The 16,695-nt window shown below is 36.9% G+C and overlaps 6 protein-coding genes across 7 annotated transcripts; 2 read left to right on the top strand and 4 right to left on the bottom strand.

Annotated features, from left to right (window-relative positions):
- Positions 1-445: 445 nt before the first annotated feature.
- LOC110230367 (F-box protein At3g03040) lies at positions 446-2,509 on the bottom strand. The gene is made up of 4 exons (XM_021033040.1): positions 2,316-2,509; positions 1,267-2,204; positions 1,058-1,198; positions 446-966 (listed from the first exon to the last, which is right to left on the bottom strand). Exons 2-4 carry the CDS (start codon positions 2,197-2,199, stop codon positions 694-696), a joined length of 1,347 nt encoding a protein of 448 aa, XP_020888699.1. The 5' UTR covers positions 2,200-2,204; positions 2,316-2,509; the 3' UTR covers positions 446-693.
- Positions 2,510-2,920: 411 nt separating this feature from the next.
- LOC110230048 (F-box/LRR-repeat protein At3g03030) lies at positions 2,921-4,904 on the bottom strand. Its single transcript, XM_021031829.1, has 3 exons — positions 3,828-4,904; positions 3,598-3,738; positions 2,921-3,508 (listed from the first exon to the last, which is right to left on the bottom strand). The coding sequence occupies exons 1-3, from the start codon at positions 4,773-4,775 to the stop codon at positions 3,173-3,175; spliced, it is 1,425 nt and encodes a 474-aa protein (XP_020887488.1). The 5' UTR covers positions 4,776-4,904; the 3' UTR covers positions 2,921-3,172.
- A 116-nt stretch (positions 4,905-5,020) lies between these two features.
- Positions 5,021-7,168, bottom strand: LOC9320419 (TOM1-like protein 2). The gene is made up of 4 exons (XM_002882222.2): positions 7,039-7,168; positions 6,135-6,683; positions 5,727-5,993; positions 5,021-5,636 (listed from the first exon to the last, which is right to left on the bottom strand). The coding sequence occupies exons 2-4, from the start codon at positions 6,651-6,653 to the stop codon at positions 5,172-5,174; spliced, it is 1,251 nt and encodes a 416-aa protein (XP_002882268.1). The 5' UTR covers positions 6,654-6,683; positions 7,039-7,168; the 3' UTR covers positions 5,021-5,171.
- Positions 7,169-7,499: 331 nt separating this feature from the next.
- On the top strand, positions 7,500-9,562 carry LOC9318335 (peptidyl-tRNA hydrolase 2, mitochondrial). 2 transcript variants are annotated; one of them, XM_021030241.1, is made up of 8 exons: positions 7,526-7,662; positions 8,051-8,258; positions 8,350-8,408; positions 8,494-8,553; positions 8,654-8,723; positions 8,878-8,947; positions 9,042-9,068; positions 9,222-9,562. In XM_021030241.1, the coding sequence occupies exons 2-8, from the start codon at positions 8,055-8,057 to the stop codon at positions 9,269-9,271; spliced, it is 540 nt and encodes a 179-aa protein (XP_020885900.1). In that variant the 5' UTR covers positions 7,526-7,662; positions 8,051-8,054; the 3' UTR covers positions 9,272-9,562. The 2 variants fall into 2 exon arrangements, 1 of the variants encoding a protein (XP_020885900.1); XR_002333011.1 differs by having other exon boundaries at positions 7,500-7,662; positions 8,654-8,947.
- Positions 9,563-14,277: 4,715 nt separating this feature from the next.
- On the bottom strand, positions 14,278-15,065 carry LOC9320418. Its single transcript, XM_002882221.2, has 4 exons — positions 14,925-15,065; positions 14,735-14,854; positions 14,586-14,662; positions 14,278-14,499 (listed from the first exon to the last, which is right to left on the bottom strand). The coding sequence occupies exons 1-4, from the start codon at positions 15,004-15,006 to the stop codon at positions 14,464-14,466; spliced, it is 315 nt and encodes a 104-aa protein (XP_002882267.1). The 5' UTR covers positions 15,007-15,065; the 3' UTR covers positions 14,278-14,463.
- Positions 15,066-15,351: 286 nt separating this feature from the next.
- LOC9318334 lies at positions 15,352-16,301 on the top strand. The gene is made up of 5 exons (XM_021033799.1): positions 15,352-15,526; positions 15,621-15,683; positions 15,782-15,834; positions 15,912-16,003; positions 16,084-16,301. Exons 1-5 carry the CDS (start codon positions 15,424-15,426, stop codon positions 16,088-16,090), a joined length of 318 nt encoding a protein of 105 aa, XP_020889458.1. The 5' UTR covers positions 15,352-15,423; the 3' UTR covers positions 16,091-16,301.
- Positions 16,302-16,695: the final 394 nt, after the last annotated feature.

The following is a 16,695-nucleotide window of genomic DNA, read 5'->3' as shown; positions in this document are numbered from 1 at the left end:
GAAAAAAATGAAAGGAGAAGCGGAGGGTAATGTGGGTAATTCAGTAGAGGGGTAAGGAAACGCGGAAGCTAGGGGGTATTTTGGAGATTTGTCGATAAAATGATTATCTTTTGGTCCGCAATATTAGGTTGATTTAACGTGTGTTTTATACACCGTCCGTCAAAAAACGTCAATCACGCATGTGTTAATGTTATGGAGAGCAAGTAAAACAACAACACCAAATAATTCTGGTTTAATTAAAGATTATTATTGTTCCTGCTATCGACATCAAAACCAATTCAACAACTCAAGACGTTGGTCTTATTTATCTGGTTCTTTCAAAATCACCAGTTTAATTCGGTTCTAATTTCTTAACATGAATTGACTTGGTTTGGGACGGTTTTCAACCAGTGATGTTGCAGAGACCAGGAATGTCTTTCTGGTTTGATCGTGATGGAGAAGGAAATTGAACAAATGTTACTAATCTTTGCCACTTTCAAGTAAACATCATTGGATCGGTACACAAGTAAACTGAAAGAAAAAAAAATTACTGTTAAGAATAGATTCTTTGACTTGGTTTGAGACGGTTTTCAAGCCGATTGAACAAAATTAAACCCAAGTCAAATTCCAAAGAGGCTTTGTTCTCCAGAGACTTCATTGTGGAATCGACTTCTTACACAAGAATATCTTGACATTGCAACTATATAACTCGTTCTACTCTTCCATCTCATCCAAGACAAGTTTAGACACTTCAGGGTTGTTCATGATCTGTGTAACGCCATCCTTTTCAACATAGATATTCATCTCCTTCAAACACGAAAAGTAGTCCAAGAAATGCTCTATCATGTACTTCTCTTTCATTGTTATTCCAAACTCTTTAATCTCTACCACTTTCACTGGACATGATGAGAGCGAACGGCCTTTGTCCTTCCGATAAATGCAGTCACAAGCATCCCCGCATTTATCTGTCACATGGTGCACGAGACCCTAAAAGCAAAAACAAGAAAGCAGGGTTATAGTTACTTGTAAGTATGAACTGCATGCTTTGTCCACGTAGTTTCATGGTTTGCATTCCCACCTCAAATATTAGAATTTCTAAATGAGGACAATTCCTTAGAAGAACTGGCACTGCTTGCCATCCTCGACCCTCGTCACTGTAAATAAGTAACTTTTTGACGTTGTTGAACACTGGCATCGAGTCACAGCATAGAGAAAGCACCTGAAAACAAACAAGTAAGACAATACCGCAACCAGAGCAGAGCAGAAAAAATAAAACAGGAAACTGACCTCGACAGTATCAGGACACAAGTGAAGTTCCTGAACATTTTGTATGCCATTCATGAGCTTCACCACATTGCCAAAGTGGAGAACGACATCATTCTCTAACAAATCATTATTCGGCCCTCTTACTCGCTTGATTTGATCATCATTTGCTCTAAGGGCGAGTCGAGCCAGAGACAAGTTTTTCATATTAACTAATGGATAGTCCTCCGCAACAAAATCAGTGTAGACAAAGGAAAGCAGATTTGGAGTATCAAAAGAAATGCTCTTTGGATTTACACAGCGGATGCCAGTAATATGGAGCGTTGTGAGGGTTGAACTTGACACGGTTTCATCAACATCCATCCACTGCATATTAGACATTTGTAATTCCTCAAGCACAGGGAAACAAGGAAGAAGCTCCTGAAAGTTATCATCACAAAAAAACCTCCCAGAGTACACACAAAGACTTTTAAGCATTGGCAAGGAAGTGCCTTCAGCTCCAGTCCACCAATGAATACCAAAAGCACTTTTAAATTTCAGATTGACTAGTGTCTCACTCACGAACAACTCATGAGGCAGAGAATAACCATATCCCAAATCAATGGTGAGATCAAGGTCCGAAACACCACGCTGCAGTACTTCACATAACCAACGATTAACACGAGCTGGAGAAACACCAGTTTCACACTTGAGAGAGAACTTACGAATGGGAGAATTGCCCTGCAAAGACAATACTCTATCCACAAAATCCATGAAACTCTGAAGAATACCGTCTCTTTCCCGCTTACCCTCTTCCGGATGAAGAAACTCAGAGTCGTCAAAGTCGAGATTAGGGACAAGCACAAACAGATTGCGCCACTTCTTTGAGAGAACAGATGTCGCAGCAGACTCCTTTGTGGTAAGGAAGGACAATATAAGACAACGAACCTCGTCTGGTAAACTGCTCAACAGATCCATCTTCTCTGCAGATTAAAAAAAAAAAACACAACGCAAAGCAAATCAATTTACCAAACCAAAGAGTTCCACTGGTAGTAGAGCGATTGTTTATTTTGAGACTGAGAGCAAAATCATACCTTGCTACAGAGGCCAATCTCCAAGACCAACACTGAAATTGCAGATTTTCGCAGAGCCAAACACTTCAAATTAGGGCAATGAAGCGTCGGTGAGAGAAGAGCGACCGTCTGAGACTGAAGAGACGGAGTGAGGAATTTATTGGTCGTTTGGGAATTTTTGTCGATAAAGTTTAATTAAATTTTCTGGTGTGATTTGACGTGTTACTGTTTGGTTTTTTTTTTGGTAAAAGCCCAGGATGAAAAAGTTATTCAACTGAACAAAGTAAAACCCACTAAACGACTTGCTCTAACCACCATAATGTAAGCAAAGTTAAGAAAGTTAATAACATCACGCGGCTATGACAAGACATGAGTCAAAGGATTGGAGATTGAGTAGTTTGGTCGCCAGCAATCACATCTGCAAATTCTCCAACTTCGTTTCACCATTTACTGTGACCTCCTTGTATGAAGGAATCTTTCATGTTCACTACTTTTCCTGATATCTGCTTGTTGTAACAACATCAACTCATCAAGACTTTACTGAAATGTTTTATAATTTGATATCGGCAAAATCTAATGAAACCAACAAGTGATCAGATGCAAAGAGTGTTAAATGCACACAAGACTGAGTCAGAGGATGAAGATCAGTAACGCTTAAGTCAATGCGTATTTCAGAGTCCGGAAATATACCCAAAAACAATCAGAAAGTTTCCAAGGACTGACTAAAGCAAAACAGGTATGGCAAGCAGTCTAGCCAAGCCGAGGATAGTGTGTCACCAGCAGGATCTGATAATTAAAAGATACACATAGATAATAACTAAAAGTCTAAAACAAAACAAGGATCTGATCTGATAAGTCAAATTCCTAGGGGGCTTTGTTCATTGTTCAGTCCACTTGTCACACGGCTCCAAGAGTTGGACATTGCAACTATATAAATCCTTGTACTCTTCTATCATGTCCAAGATAAGATCATACACTGCAGGGTCGTTTCTAAACTGTGAAGGACCATACTCTTCTCTATAGATCTTCATCTCCTTCAAACATGGAAAATTGTCCAAGAAATGCTCTATCAGGTGCATCTCTTTCATTGTTACTCTAAACTCTTTAATCTCTACCACTTTTACTGGACAAGATTTGAGCGAACGGCCTTTTTCCTTCCGGTAAATGCAGTCACAAGCATCCCCGCATTTATCTGTCACATCGTGCACGAGACCCTATAAGCAGAAACAGAGACAATAAGGTTATTGTAAGTATGAACTGTATGTTTTGTCCAATTAGTTGGTTTCATGGTTCACAATTCCACCTCAAAGGTTAGGGTTTCTAGATGTGGACAATTCCTTAAAAGAGCAGGCACCGCTTGCCATCCTCTGTCGTCGTCACTCTTAATGCCTAACATTTTGACGTTGTTGAACACCGGCATCGATTCACAGCACATAGAAAGCACCTGAAAACAAGAAGAAAAAAACGGAACTAAAATCATCTTGCAATCATTACATCACAACTAGACCAGAAAGAAGAAAATGGAAAACTGACCTCGAGTGTATCAGAATGCAAGTGAAGTTGCTGAACATTTTGTATGCCCTTCATGAGCTTCACCACATTGCCAAATCGGCGAACAACATCGTCATCTGACAAATAGTTACTTGGGGCTCGTATTCGTGCGATTTGATCTTCATCTACTCCAAGGATGATTCGAGCCTTGAATAAACTTTTCATATTAACTAACGGATAGTCCTCAGCAACTAAATCAGAGTAGGCTAAGGAAAGCAGATTTGGAGTATCAAAAGAAACACTCTTTGGATTTCGAGAGGTTTTGGAGCCGGTGGAGCAAAGAAGTAGCTGATTAGTGAGGGTTGCACATGACACGGTTACATGAGAATCAATCCACTCCATACCTACCAACCGTAATTCCTCAATCACAGGGAAACAAGGAAGAAGCTCCTGAAGCTTATCATCACAAAAAAACATCGCACAGCCTATATCAAGACTTTGAAGCATTGGTAAGAAAGTGCCTTCAGCTCCAGGCCACCAATGAACACAACCAAATTCAGATTTTAATCTGAGATTGACTAGTGTCTCACTGACAAACAACTCTCGAGGCAGAAGATAACCATCTTCGAACTCGATGATAAGTTCAAGGTCCGCAACACCACGCAGCAGCACTTTACATAACCAACGATTCAAACGAGCTGGAGGAACACCAGTTTCACACCTGAGGGAGAACCTACGAATGGGAGCATTTCCCTGCAAAGACAATACTCTATCCACAAAATCCAAGAAGCTATCCAGAATTTCATCTCTTTCCCACTTACCCTCTTCTGGATGAAGAAACTCAGAGTCATCCAAGTCAAGATTAGGGACAAGCGCAAACAGATTGCGCCACTTCTTAGACAGAACAGATGTCAAAGCAGACTCCTTTGTGGTAAGGAAGGACAATATATGACAACGAACATCGTCTGGTAAACTGCTCACCAGATCCATCTTCTCGCTAAGCAAATCAACAGTTCCGCTGGTACTAGAGCGGTTGATTCAAACCTAACACTTAACAACAACAACGCGAATAGGACACCAACAACTTTAACGCTCCAAATTAGGGCAACTCAAAGAAGAGAGAGAGAGAGTGAGACGGAGTGCGTTATTTAGGGGAATTTGGAGATATTTTGTCAATTAAAATATTGATATAATTTTAACGATTGATCTCTTATAAAAATGAATAACACCAAAACAGAGCAAAATATAGAAGTTACATAAATATATTTCAATCACAGAAGGCTGCTAATTTTTTAGTTTACTTACATAAAAACTGTTGATGCATATTCCCAAAAGACTAAACACCAATCCACTAGAGTTTTCTCACTAAGAAAAGAAAAACACATCTCAGAAGCGAATGAGATCATTGTTTTTAGACGATTGCTGCTTCTTCGGGTCATTTCCAGAAGCAGTAGTAGCATCAGATGATGAAGAATGACCCAAACCTTTCTTACCAAATATCATCTCATCCAGATCATCCATCATCATGTCATCGCTGCTGCTTCCGCTCCCATGAGTAGTCCCACCTTGAGCACTGCCTGAGTATTTCCTGACCAGTGATTCTTCTTCTTTTGCATAAATATGAGAGTCATCAGATTCAGTAGCAACAGGAATCATGGCTGGCTCTGGTGCAACTAATGGTGCAGACGGTTTCTTCAACTCTTCATATTTTGACAGCGTTTTCACTAGCTCGTCGTTTACATTCAATGCTTCGAATAAAAGGGCTTCGTCTTCTCCACATGTCTCTATGATTCTTTGGACTGTGGTTTGGGATTGGCGACATTGTTGTACAAGTGTACGTGTCAAGTCATCCTGCAAACAAAAAATGACACCAGATTTAGAAGTAAACGTACAATAATGCTACGGACAAACATTATAGCTCGTATTTTAGACTTGGATTACATGTAAAACGTCCTGATGAGGTGAAGATGACAAAACTGTAGTAAGAAGTTCAATGCTGTTCCTTGCAACATCAAAAGCTTCCTTTGTCTCCTCCGCAGTAAAGGTTCTAACAGGAGGAGCATTGTACTGCACATGTGCATGCTCGTTGACATGCTGAGCAAGACCAGTGTCAACTTCTGGTATTGAAGAAGACCTAGGAGGGGTGAAAATAGGCGCTAAGCTCTCGTTGTCACGTCCAGGGAAGCGGATACCTCTTGATTTTAGGCTCTATAGTCATGAAACAAAGGTATTAAAAACCCAATCGCCAGAGACAATTCAAGCTAACTAGTGTAAAAGGCTCCTAATTATATACTAAAACTTTGGCAACATAGCAGAGTGATATAACCAAATTTGCTAAGAAGATCAAACCTTGTAAGTTTCTTCGAAAACTGGTAAGTAACGGAGTTCACTGGTTGATTCCCCCCAAGCTTCAATCAGTATCAAAGCTTTATTCCGATTATTGACAACGGTTTGTGGATCATCAATCAGCTTAACCATTTCATCGAGAACTCTTTCAGCAGCAATCTCAGAGAAGGCTTTCTCACAATTCTTAACACAAGTCTCAAGTAAAACCAAGGCAAGGTACTGAATCCTCGGCTGTTTCATCATAATCCTCTTCTTTATCCCGCGGATCAAATCAACGCTAATGATCTTCTCCTGGTTGATCATATCGCATATTTCCAAGTTCATAGCCCAATCAGGTTGCTCTAGATTCTCAGAAGTAGCATCCTCGACTAGTTTATCAGTTGGGTTAGGACCTTGGAAAAGTTCCTTCACTTTGAAACTCATAGAGCTCACACCAGCAGTCACTTTCTTGCTCACCTCAGAACCACCAATCTTGAGACGCTCACTAAAGGAGCTAACTTTGTCCATTAAATTGTCACTCATCTTCTTCAACAACTCAAAAAAAAAAAAAACCTGGACAAATACAAAAACATAAACCAGTATCAAACCACAGATCACTCTAATGTCCAATTGAAGAAGATTGTCTGAAAACTATCATATCAAAGCAAGTCATAGGATTCGGAAAACCAACTTCAAATTAAGGAATCAGATTAGGGTTTTTCCAAGGAAACCAAAACTCGATTACGAGCTTCACTGGTAGCAAAATTGGGAAGACAACAGAGCATAAACACTTATGATGATCAACAAAAAGTTAAAAAACTAAAGCGAAAGCAGTCAATAATAACATGAGAGAAACCCAGGAAGGATTCGAGCGAAATTATACATGAAAATCATAACTCAAAAAACGAAGAAATTTGCAAGAATTTACCTTTGGAACGACAAGTGAAGTTTGATGAACAAAGAAGCTTCAAACAGAGGCTAATTGAGAAGAAAAATCTACGAGGAGGTCAATGCCGTACGAGAAGTAAGAAAACGCGTTAACTTGGACTTTTTTATCTCCAACAACAACAACAAGTCTTGGATTTGTTGGTTTTGTACAAAAACAATTTTGCTTTATGAAAAAAAACTTATAAGAAAAGTATATTAATATGATTCCTTTGTTGATTTTTTCTTAGTTAATGGAGGATTTTAATTTTTAGCTTTGAATTTTCTGAAAACAAAAAAAAAAAGAAAAAAAAGTTGAAACAAAGGTTCTAGATTTTTAAATTAACAAAGAAAAATGGAAAACTAGAAAAATATAACAATAAAATCTTCTATAATTAAATTTTACTTTTTGGTTTGCCAGAAAGTAATTAAAAAAAAAGGAAAATGGGCCATTCAACATCTTAAAGGCCCAAACTTTACCGATATAAAAAGGATTGGGAACACTTCATACATATTAAGGAGAGACATATTCGTGTGCCCAAACACACCAGAATATCGCCAAAGTCGTTGAAACTTGAAAGAAGAAACAGACTTGTCTGTCACACTGCTCAGCCGCCGGAACAATAAGGTAACGTATCTTCCATTAATGGTCCCTCGTAGATTTGTTTCCACAGTTGAGAATGCTTTAATATTAGTTTGTTGTTTTCTGAAATACCCAATTGGTGAAGCCCCAGAATCGTAAAACCTTGATCGGTCTCATGTTTCATTATATTTCTTCTCCGACCAATCCTCATGTCTTGATGAAAGCAAGTAGCTCTTTATCGAATCAATTGTTTTCTGAGGGAAACAAGTATTGTACTTGTTGTATTATTACTTGAGAAAACTTTCTTAATTCACTTTAATTTGTTACTGTGTTTCTCTCGGAATCACTGGATTTTAGTTGTTTTGTTTTGCACATTGATTCAACATTGTTTGAGTTAGTGAAAGTTCTGGTTTTTCTTTTCTAATTCTTGTAGGAGGATGGATTTGGTGTGGTTAATAAGTGTTCTACTTCTTGGAGCTGCACTTGGATTTTACATCAGCACTTTACGACAAACCCGCCAAATCTTTGCCCTCTCCAAATCTGTCGCCATAAATGCAGGATCCAGCGGAAATAAGAAGACCAAGTCCAAGGAACCCCTCGAGATAGAGAAACTCGCTGATCTTCGCAAAAATTTCAAAATGGTACCTAGGCTCACTCTGCCTCCTTGTCTTTGCATTGTACCAAGACTCCAGAAGTTGATATGAATGTTTGTTGTTGTTGTTATCTCCATAGGTTTTGGTTGTGAGGAATGATCTTAAAATGGGTAAAGGGAAGATTGCAGCTCAATGCAGGTAATTATCAATTCTCTTTTAGTTTTCAATTGCATTTCTTGAATTCAATAATTAACTCCTTTTTTGTTGCTTGCCTTATATGTAGTCATGCAACTTTAGGTTTATACAAGAAACTCCTTCAACGGGCGCCAAGAGCCTTGAACAGGTACATCATACCATGTCATAGGCCACTTCAATTCTATGTTTCTTTTTCAGACGACGGATGGAATTAACAGTTTTTTACCAAAATATTATTGCTCTTGCAGATGGGAATATTGTGCTCAGCCAAAAGTTGTTGTCAAAATCGAAAGTGAGGAAGAGATGCTAGTTTTGCAAGTGAGTTTACTGAACATGTGCTACAGAAATATACTTTCCCTTTGCAAGATTGCAGTTTCTTTGTTATTGAATCTGTGTTTTAAGTTACAAAACAGAAGAAAAAAAGTCATAAGATCCTATGTGAAGATTGTAACAATGTTGTTGATACCTACAGGAAAGAGCAAAGACCCTTAAACTGCCAACCCATATCACCATTGATGCCGGAAAAACACAGATCGCTCCAAGTGAGTTTCATAGTTACTGTTATTTGGAATCCTGCTTAATCATAGTCTGACAATAGAAGAATCTAATGTGCTACTTGTTCTGTTCTTTTTCCAGATTCAAGAACAGTAATGGCTATTCTTGGTAAGTTATTATCATCCATGATCCTTCTGATGTGTTTGAAAGATTTTAAAAAACCAATTAATGGAGAAGATAGATGAGTTGTATATAGTAAGCATATATCATATATTTTAGATGCAAGTGTAATAGTTTTATAAAACTGTTTTTCTTGTGCAGGACCGGTTGATAATGTTGATGAAGTAACAGGTGGACTAAAGCTTATGTAATAACTCTAGGATTCGACATTACCACACTCTGGCAGAAGGAAGAGGATGCTAATTGGCTCCGAATTTTTCAACATTTCTCGGTGACAAATCTGCCTCCCCATCTTCGGAGTAGATAACTCAATTTTGCATGGATTTGTACAATTGTCTTACTAGAAAATAATCATATGACAACATTTGCTGATTATCCCATAAATTTTAAAGATGAAGAGTCAGTTTTGATGCTTTCTTTTGTTTTATTGAGAGACCTTTATCTATGAACTAAAGCGGTTTAAGCGACGGATGATTCTGACTGATTTTGTCCTAATGAGACTCTAATTCCCACGCAACAGCTAATCAAAATATACAGTATAAGTCAGAGTAAGACTGTAAGAGTCGAATGAGTCTTTCAACCTACTTCACCAGAGGTTTATATAGCCTTGTTCAGTGAATGCCCAAGTTGCTATCTAAACAAAATTAAATCCAGTCTTCAGGAAAGTAATTTAGAAATTTGTGGTCAACTTCTTGCTTTTAAGGATTTTTATCTGTTAACGATGTACCGGTGAAACTATATACATGCATCTCTATAAAATGTTCAGTCTATAGGCTTTTACATTGAAACATGCAATCACTTTGCTAATAGGTACACTTCAAAGGATCGTTACAATGCATCTCAAGTACCAGCGGGATGGCACGGGTGGCTTCATTTCATCAGTGATCACACTGGAGATAGGGAAAAAACAAAAGCCATCTCAAAATTTGCTATCTCGTTCAATCAGTAGGTAATGAGATTACCATTTGATAGGAAGAAGAAGGAGGTAAAAACACATAAAATATGAAACAACATTTTATCTTGTCATCATCTTTGATATTTTTGTGTTTTCAGGCAGTGAGGGAGTCTTTATCAAGGAAACGAATAATCCTAATTATCTTTTCATGATTTGGGTCAGTGTGGACTAGTAGTGACTATCTTTGGGTCCTTCTGGACCAGTAGTTTCTTAAGGATATGATGATGATGTTGATAGATTTATTATATGTAAATCTATTTGGTTTGTGTGTTGTTTTTTTTTTTTTTTGATTTTTATTTATAATGATTTTGAATTTCATTTTTTCAGCGATCTACAATCCTATGTGCAATCTTCAAAGTTTTTTTTTGGGTATAATGATGCTGATTTGATTTTTATTTAAAATACATTTTCAAATTTCAAATTTTTTTTACCTATTTATAAACCTATAAATCTATGAGAATATATCCGGTTTTTGTTCTTCAACTATAAATCAAAAAAACTTAAATGTTCACTTATCTCATTTTTTACTATTTTTAAATGAATAAATTGAAACAAAATTATTTAACAAAACATAATTAGTTGGACTGTGGCCCAATAAAAGATACCAATTTGGCATCATTGGACCTTAGATTTCTCTAACATCTGAAACTAGAGAATCAAAAACGTTAGATCTCGAGAATGTAAGATGATGAATGTGTTGTTGTCTCTCACTCATGAATGTGTTTGTTGTTGTCTCTCACTTTCAAGATAAGCCTCCTTTCAAGCTTGAGAAAAATATGTGTTCTCGTCTTCAATGAATTTGACTTCAGTCCCAAATCTTTTGTTATTATGCTGCTATTCAAAATCTTGAACATTTTAGGCACGTTGTTCGGATATGCTTGTTTTGTATCTTTTGAGATTGTTCGGAATCCGCGACGAAGCAGACCTTCCTCTGAAGGGATTGAAATTAGTTCTAAGTCTTTGGTTACCGTGTCTTTCTTCTCGGTCTTGTACCACCTAGGCTCAAAGTTCAATGTTATTGGCAAATTCTATGGACCGTTGGCTTCTCTTGTTGATGTAGCTATATCGCGGGTTTTGTTTTTTAATATCGAACAAAAGATGTATGGCATGCATGATGGCGCTGAACGATTGTCAAAGATATTTGGACATCTTGTGTTTCTCGGAATTGCTTCTCTTGTTGGATATTTTGGGATATTCAAATATCTGATGCAATTCTTGAGAGGTTTTGGTTTTGAGCAAGGAATGACGATGGAGAAGATTGTGAAGGACATTGGTGGCTTGCAAGAAAGAATTCTACCTTTGGAGAAGATTCTTCAAGACTCGAAGATTGAAGACTTCTTTACCGTGGAAGAAGTGATTTTGCTTCACCAGTTTGCAAAAAAGTGATTCTACGATGGAGAAGATTACAAACTGGTGAAGCAAAATGGTCACAATGTCACTAGACTTGTTTCTTATTTATAAACCTATAGATCTATAAGAATATATCCAGTTTTTGTTCTTCAACTAGAAATCGAAAAAGTTAAATGTTCATTTATCTCATTTTTTACTATTTTGAAATGAATAAATTGAAACAAAATTATTCAAGAAAACGTAATTAGTTGGACTGTGGCCCAATAAAATATACCAATTTGGCATCATTGAACCTTAGATCTCTCTAACATCAAACTAGAGAATCAAAAATGCTAGATCTCGAGAATGTAAGATGATGAATGTGTGGTTGTCTCTCACTCATGAATGTTTTTGTGGTTGTCTCTCACTTTCAAGATAAGCCTCCTTTCAAACTTGAGAAAAATATGTGTTCTCATCTTCAATGAATTTGACTTCATTCCCAAATCTTTTGTTATTATGCTGCTTTTCAAAATCTTGAACATTTTAGGCACGATGTTTAAACTGTTCATGGATGGAAGACTAGAACTTTTGGAGCAGTTTGCTAAAGACGTAAAGATTGAAGAATTGCTCCAAAGATTCATCCTTTCTTCATTTATCTCATCTATTTTGTGATGAAAAGTTGGATCAAAATAATTATGGTAAGTTTGTTGAGTGTATACATATTCATGGACTATGCTAAATGGTAGAACTCATACTAAACAAATATTTGAAATGGATATTACAAGCAGTATTCCCGGAATATATAGTAAGAAGATCTAGAAATCATTGGGAGAGAACCAGATATTTGAATCGAGGAAATGCAGCGATATTCTAGAGATCTTGAAATCACTGAGAGAGAACCAGATCTTTGAATCGACGTAATGCAGCGGATCTTCTTCCCTGAATAAATATGGATCGAAACATTTTTGAGATCTAGGGTTTATATTGATTATCCTAGTTTCAGTTTTTTAAGAATTAAGAGTACCTCTGTTATGTACTTTTGTTATTGGGCCTGAATAATTTTGGTCCAACTTATTCATCATGAGATAATACAATCATATTGATACCTTTTGTTAATCTGCAATCCCTATTTCAAGTCAACCAAAATATGCAAGTAGGACATAAACTCTATATATATTTATATTCTTATAGATCAGAAAGAAAAATAAATTTATAAGATTATAGTTCGGTGAAAAAAAAATGAAAATCAAAAGTATTTTAAATAAAAAGCAAATCAGCATCATTATATCCAAGAAAAACTTTGAAGATCAGAGATTGCACACATGATTGTAGATCGATTAATAAAAATTGAAATTCAAAAGTATTTCAAATGAATGAAAGTAAATCAGCATCATTAAATCCAAAAAAAACTTTGAAGATCAGAGACTTCACATAGGACTATAGATCGGTGAATAAAATTGAAATTAGAAAGTATTTCAAATGAAAAGCAAATTAGCAAAAGAAAAAAAAAACACACACACAATAGATTTATTATATATCATTATATCCAAAAAAAATTGAATTTAAATCTTGCAATATAAGGAATTGAGCACATGAACTATTACCATTGGCATTTATTACGCTTACACAATAATACCATTACACCACACGAACTTCTGTTGTAACAACAAAGAAGTAGATTTATATATCCAACTAATTTCTGTTTCTTCCTCATTCTGGGATTTCATCGGGGTTCGATTACCAGAAGAACGGTGAAGGAAGGGTTCATGAGTGCTTTCATGGAAAATATGGAGATAACCGATTGCGACACATCGGCATGATATTCCGTCAGTTATCAATCGGTTTTGTAATTGGTTAGACCAATTTGCCTTGGTTTATTAAGAAATCCTTAAAATCGCTTCTTCTCTCTCAAACTCAAGTAAAGGTTCCACCTTTTCATATCTTCAACAACTCCAATTTAAAAACTTTCCCAACAAAGGTAAAAGGAGACTATCTGTGGCCAAAAACCAAGAGGAGAAGAAACAGAAACTCATTAAATATATGCACACACTTGTTTGCATTTACATCAAAACTTCGTGTGGCGGGTATATGCCATTATTAACAGGTGGAGAGTTCAATTCCTCGTTTTGCAAGATTTTAATTCATTACAATATATATCGACATTTTGTGTTGATTGAGACAACTTTCTTCTTAACCCTTTTAGATTTCTAAAACATTCTTATTAGTTTATCTCAAAATCAGTCTCTTTTTAAAATTGTTCTGTTTTCAACATTGATTCAGCATTGATCTGGTCTTTGTCTAAGCCTGTTTAGAAACAAACAAAGGGTCTTGAGTTCAGCACACCAGTGTTAGGAACAAACTATTCTCAAAGGATTGCAGATCGTTGGTTCTTGAACTTGTGTTTTAAGTTACAAAATAAATGGAAAAATTCAAAAGATCTTATGTTTACTGTTTAGATGATTCTGTTTCCAGAGTCTATAACAATGTTGTTCATACAAACAGGAAAGAGCAAATTCCTTTCACCTACCAACCCATATCACCACCATTGATGCCTGAAAAACACAGATCGCTCAAAGTGAGTTTCCATAGTTACTGTCATTTGGTATCAATCAGGGTTCTCCTGGTTAACTTGTCTTCTTGTCAGCCGCCAAAACTATCAAAAGGGCTTGAACTCAGTGTTTGCCGTCAGTAGACCACCAGTTTTACAACAAATGGCAAACACTTGACAGTTGTTCTTGCAAGAGGAGGTTTGCGCAGTAAATGAGATCTGAAGAGGCTATTATGCATGTGAAGACAGGTAGAGATAAACCTCCAGCTAGATTAAGACAACATTTCTGGAGAGAAGAAGGATCGATCCCTCTCTTGCAGAAAATCAGAAGGTGCAAATTCCATAAATATAAATGACAAAAACAATGCAACATAACAGCCATGGATTATTATTTTATTTTTGTAGTGCACAACAAAAACATACAAGAACTAAACACAAACGTTCCATAAATATTTCGAGGGATCCCTCTCTTATAGAGAAACAGATGACAAAAGCAATGCAACATCAAAACACAAGCAATAACTAAACACAAACTTTTTCTCCTGAATTCATTAATCCAGCCGCAGATCACGCTTCGCCTTGGCTATCTGAGGAAGTGAAATCACAGAGATGTAGTTTGTTTCTTGTGTGTTTTGAACTCTGATAACAAATACTAAAAAGAAAAAATGCATACCAGTTCGTCATGACGTATCCTCCGGAGTCTCAATTGTTCCTTAACTGCGTTCGACTTTTTTCTTGCCTCCACCACTCCTGAGATGACCAACTTGTGAGATAGATAAATAGATAATCTCAAAAGATACGAAAAATCTCAACATTAATTACCCGAGGCGATGAAACAGCCATATCCGAACAACGTAGATGAGACAAGACCCATAGTAGTACAATTCCGAACCAAACTCGTCCACACAACGATGGCCAAATCTCTTCCTCCGGCTCCCGACACTGCAATCGAAAGAAACAATAATATAAAATCCTGATCTCGGAAATTTGATGCGAATTCAGAAAACTTTACCAGGCGGTGAAGAGAAATTGCGAGACCCCGTGGATCTCCCTCCGCGGTACAGCTGCGCAAAGACGGATCTCAGATTCTGCATCGGAAATTTAGCTAGGGTTCTCTCTCTCTTCTTCTCCTCGTCTCTGATTTCTTCTAAAGGGGGAAAATGTGTGGTCTTCATCAAATGGGCCTGCCGTTTTCCTTTTTTTCCCCTAAGCCCCACTTTTCGGGCCTTTAATAATCAAAATGGCTTTGTAGAGTTTATTATGGAGGATTTTAATTTGTTGTAGCTTTTGAATTTGATGAACAAAATAGTTGAAACAAAGAATAGGTTCCCAGTTTTTTTGACTATATAATCTTTTAAAATTTAATTGACTGATATGATAAACCAAAAAAAGCAATAATATAATAAAAGAAGATAAATGGGTCACGACAGGCCCATTTCATGAAGACCATATTTTCTCCCCTTTAGAATAAATCAGAGTCGAGGAGAGAAGAGAGCGAACCCTAATTTCCGATGCAGAATCTGAGATCCGTCTTTGCGAAGGTTTACCGCGGAGGGAGATCCATGGGGTCTCCCCATGCTCGCAATTTCTCTTCACCGCCTGGTATCAGCAATGGTAACGCTCTCTGATTTGGCATGAAATTCATCAAAATTGTTGAGTGTCCATATCTGTTTATTTGTGATTTATGATTTGTGATTTCTGATTGTAGAATCGAGTATAGTCTGGTGGCTAATAGTTCGAGGAATAGGAGCGTCTGTGGGATATATCACGGGTATGGAGAGCTCTGAATGATGTTTTTTATTCCCTTAAATTTTTTTTTTATTCATCGAATAAATCAATCAGCTTTGTGATTCCTTTTGTTTCTTTAAGGTCCTTATTTATTTGACGATTCAGCCTCGGAACTTGAGAAGCACAATAATGAGGTAACAATCAAATTTTTCACGCGGAGACGAGCCCTTTTTTTAATCTTGTCATCATCATCTTTGATCTCTGTTTTTAGTTGTTGAGGGATTGTGAGGAATACTTGGAGAGGACGGAAAAGTTGTGGTCTGATAGGGTAGGCCGCCACAACTTGATGGCAGGAAGAAAGAGGTAAAAAACAACACATAATCATGACATTGTGACCGACCATTTTATCTTGTCATCATCTTTGATATTTTTGTGTGTTTCAGGCAGTGATGGTTACTTCATGAAGGAAACGAATAATCTTAATTATCTTTTCATGCTTTGAGTCACTATGATTAAGGAAATTGCGTTGTTTGCTTTTCTTAACCTTAAGATATACTCTATTTGTGTGTTTGATGATTTCTTTTTCCCTGAATGTAACTGCTCTGGTACAAGTAAGAGAATCTGTTTATGTGAATTAATATGATGCTTGGCTTATGGTTAACACTGATCCATGATAATGAGTTATAAATATTTCCGACATAATTAATGATATTCTTAAACAAATTGTATTCATTCCTTTGCCAAACCGAAAGAAGCGGCTGGAGGAGCAATCAGGCTCTCCGCCTTATAAATTCATCCCTACTTCTTCTCTGTTTTATGTGATTTGCTTCTTAAAGACCCTTAACTGTCTTCTGAGTTTTGGATGAGCTAGAGATCATCGAAGATCAAATGAGCAACAACCCTGGGTATGCTGCACAAATCAAACTCGCTGAAGAAAGTAACCAGACTTTTGTACATAGCTGACGAGGTTAGAATGAAGCCGTTACAGCAACATAAGCTTAAGAGACCAAGAGCGGAGACAAAGCTTGATTGGAACTTGATTGAGAGAAACACAC

Source organism: Arabidopsis lyrata (genome assembly GCF_000004255.2).
Source record: "Arabidopsis lyrata subsp. lyrata unplaced genomic scaffold ARALYscaffold_3, whole genome shotgun sequence".
In the NCBI taxonomy this organism is placed as follows: domain Eukaryota; kingdom Viridiplantae; phylum Streptophyta; class Magnoliopsida; order Brassicales; family Brassicaceae; genus Arabidopsis; species Arabidopsis lyrata.
The sequence above is the reverse complement of the archived record's forward strand: the minus strand, read 5'-3'. Positions and strand labels throughout refer to the sequence as shown.

Bases quoted from the DNA above. Each gene is read 5' to 3' on its own strand.
- LOC110230367 (XM_021033040.1), bottom strand. From the start codon at position 2,199: ATGGATCTGTTGAGCAGTTTACCAGACGAGGTTCGTTGTCTTATATTG. The intron at 1,199-1,266 runs GTCAGTTTCCTG...GTTTGTTTTCAG, and splicing joins TGTGTCCTGATACTGTCGAG to GTGCTTTCTCTATGCTGTGA. The intron at 967-1,057 runs GTGGGAATGCAA...TTTTGCTTTTAG, and splicing joins TAGAAATTCTAATATTTGAG to GGTCTCGTGCACCATGTGAC.
- LOC110230048 (XM_021031829.1), bottom strand. From the start codon at position 4,775: ATGGATCTGGTGAGCAGTTTACCAGACGATGTTCGTTGTCATATATTG. The intron at 3,739-3,827 runs GTCAGTTTTCCA...TCTTGTTTTCAG, and splicing joins TGCATTCTGATACACTCGAG to GTGCTTTCTATGTGCTGTGA. The intron at 3,509-3,597 runs GTGGAATTGTGA...TTCTGCTTATAG, and splicing joins TAGAAACCCTAACCTTTGAG to GGTCTCGTGCACGATGTGAC.
- LOC9320419 (XM_002882222.2), bottom strand. From the start codon at position 6,653: ATGAGTGACAATTTAATGGACAAAGTTAGCTCCTTTAGTGAGCGTCTC. The intron at 5,994-6,134 runs GTTTGATCTTCT...TCATGACTATAG, and splicing joins TTTTCGAAGAAACTTACAAG to AGCCTAAAATCAAGAGGTAT. The intron at 5,637-5,726 runs GTAATCCAAGTC...TTTTGTTTGCAG, and splicing joins CTCATCAGGACGTTTTACAT to GATGACTTGACACGTACACT.
- LOC9318335 (XM_021030241.1), top strand. From the start codon at position 8,055: ATGGATTTGGTGTGGTTAATAAGTGTTCTACTTCTTGGAGCTGCACTT. The intron at 8,259-8,349 runs GTACCTAGGCTC...TTATCTCCATAG, and splicing joins TTCGCAAAAATTTCAAAATG to GTTTTGGTTGTGAGGAATGA. The intron at 8,554-8,653 runs GTACATCATACC...TTGCTCTTGCAG, and splicing joins GCGCCAAGAGCCTTGAACAG to ATGGGAATATTGTGCTCAGC.
- LOC9320418 (XM_002882221.2), bottom strand. From the start codon at position 15,006: ATGCAGAATCTGAGATCCGTCTTTGCGCAGCTGTACCGCGGAGGGAGA. The intron at 14,855-14,924 runs GTAAAGTTTTCT...TTTCGATTGCAG, and splicing joins CAATTTCTCTTCACCGCCTG to TGTCGGGAGCCGGAGGAAGA. The intron at 14,500-14,585 runs GTATGCATTTTT...TCACTTCCTCAG, and splicing joins GGATACGTCATGACGAACTG to ATAGCCAAGGCGAAGCGTGA.
- LOC9318334 (XM_021033799.1), top strand. From the start codon at position 15,424: ATGCAGAATCTGAGATCCGTCTTTGCGAAGGTTTACCGCGGAGGGAGA. The intron at 15,684-15,781 runs GTATGGAGAGCT...TGTTTCTTTAAG, and splicing joins GTCTGTGGGATATATCACGG to GTCCTTATTTATTTGACGAT. The intron at 15,835-15,911 runs GTAACAATCAAA...CTCTGTTTTTAG, and splicing joins TTGAGAAGCACAATAATGAG to TTGTTGAGGGATTGTGAGGA.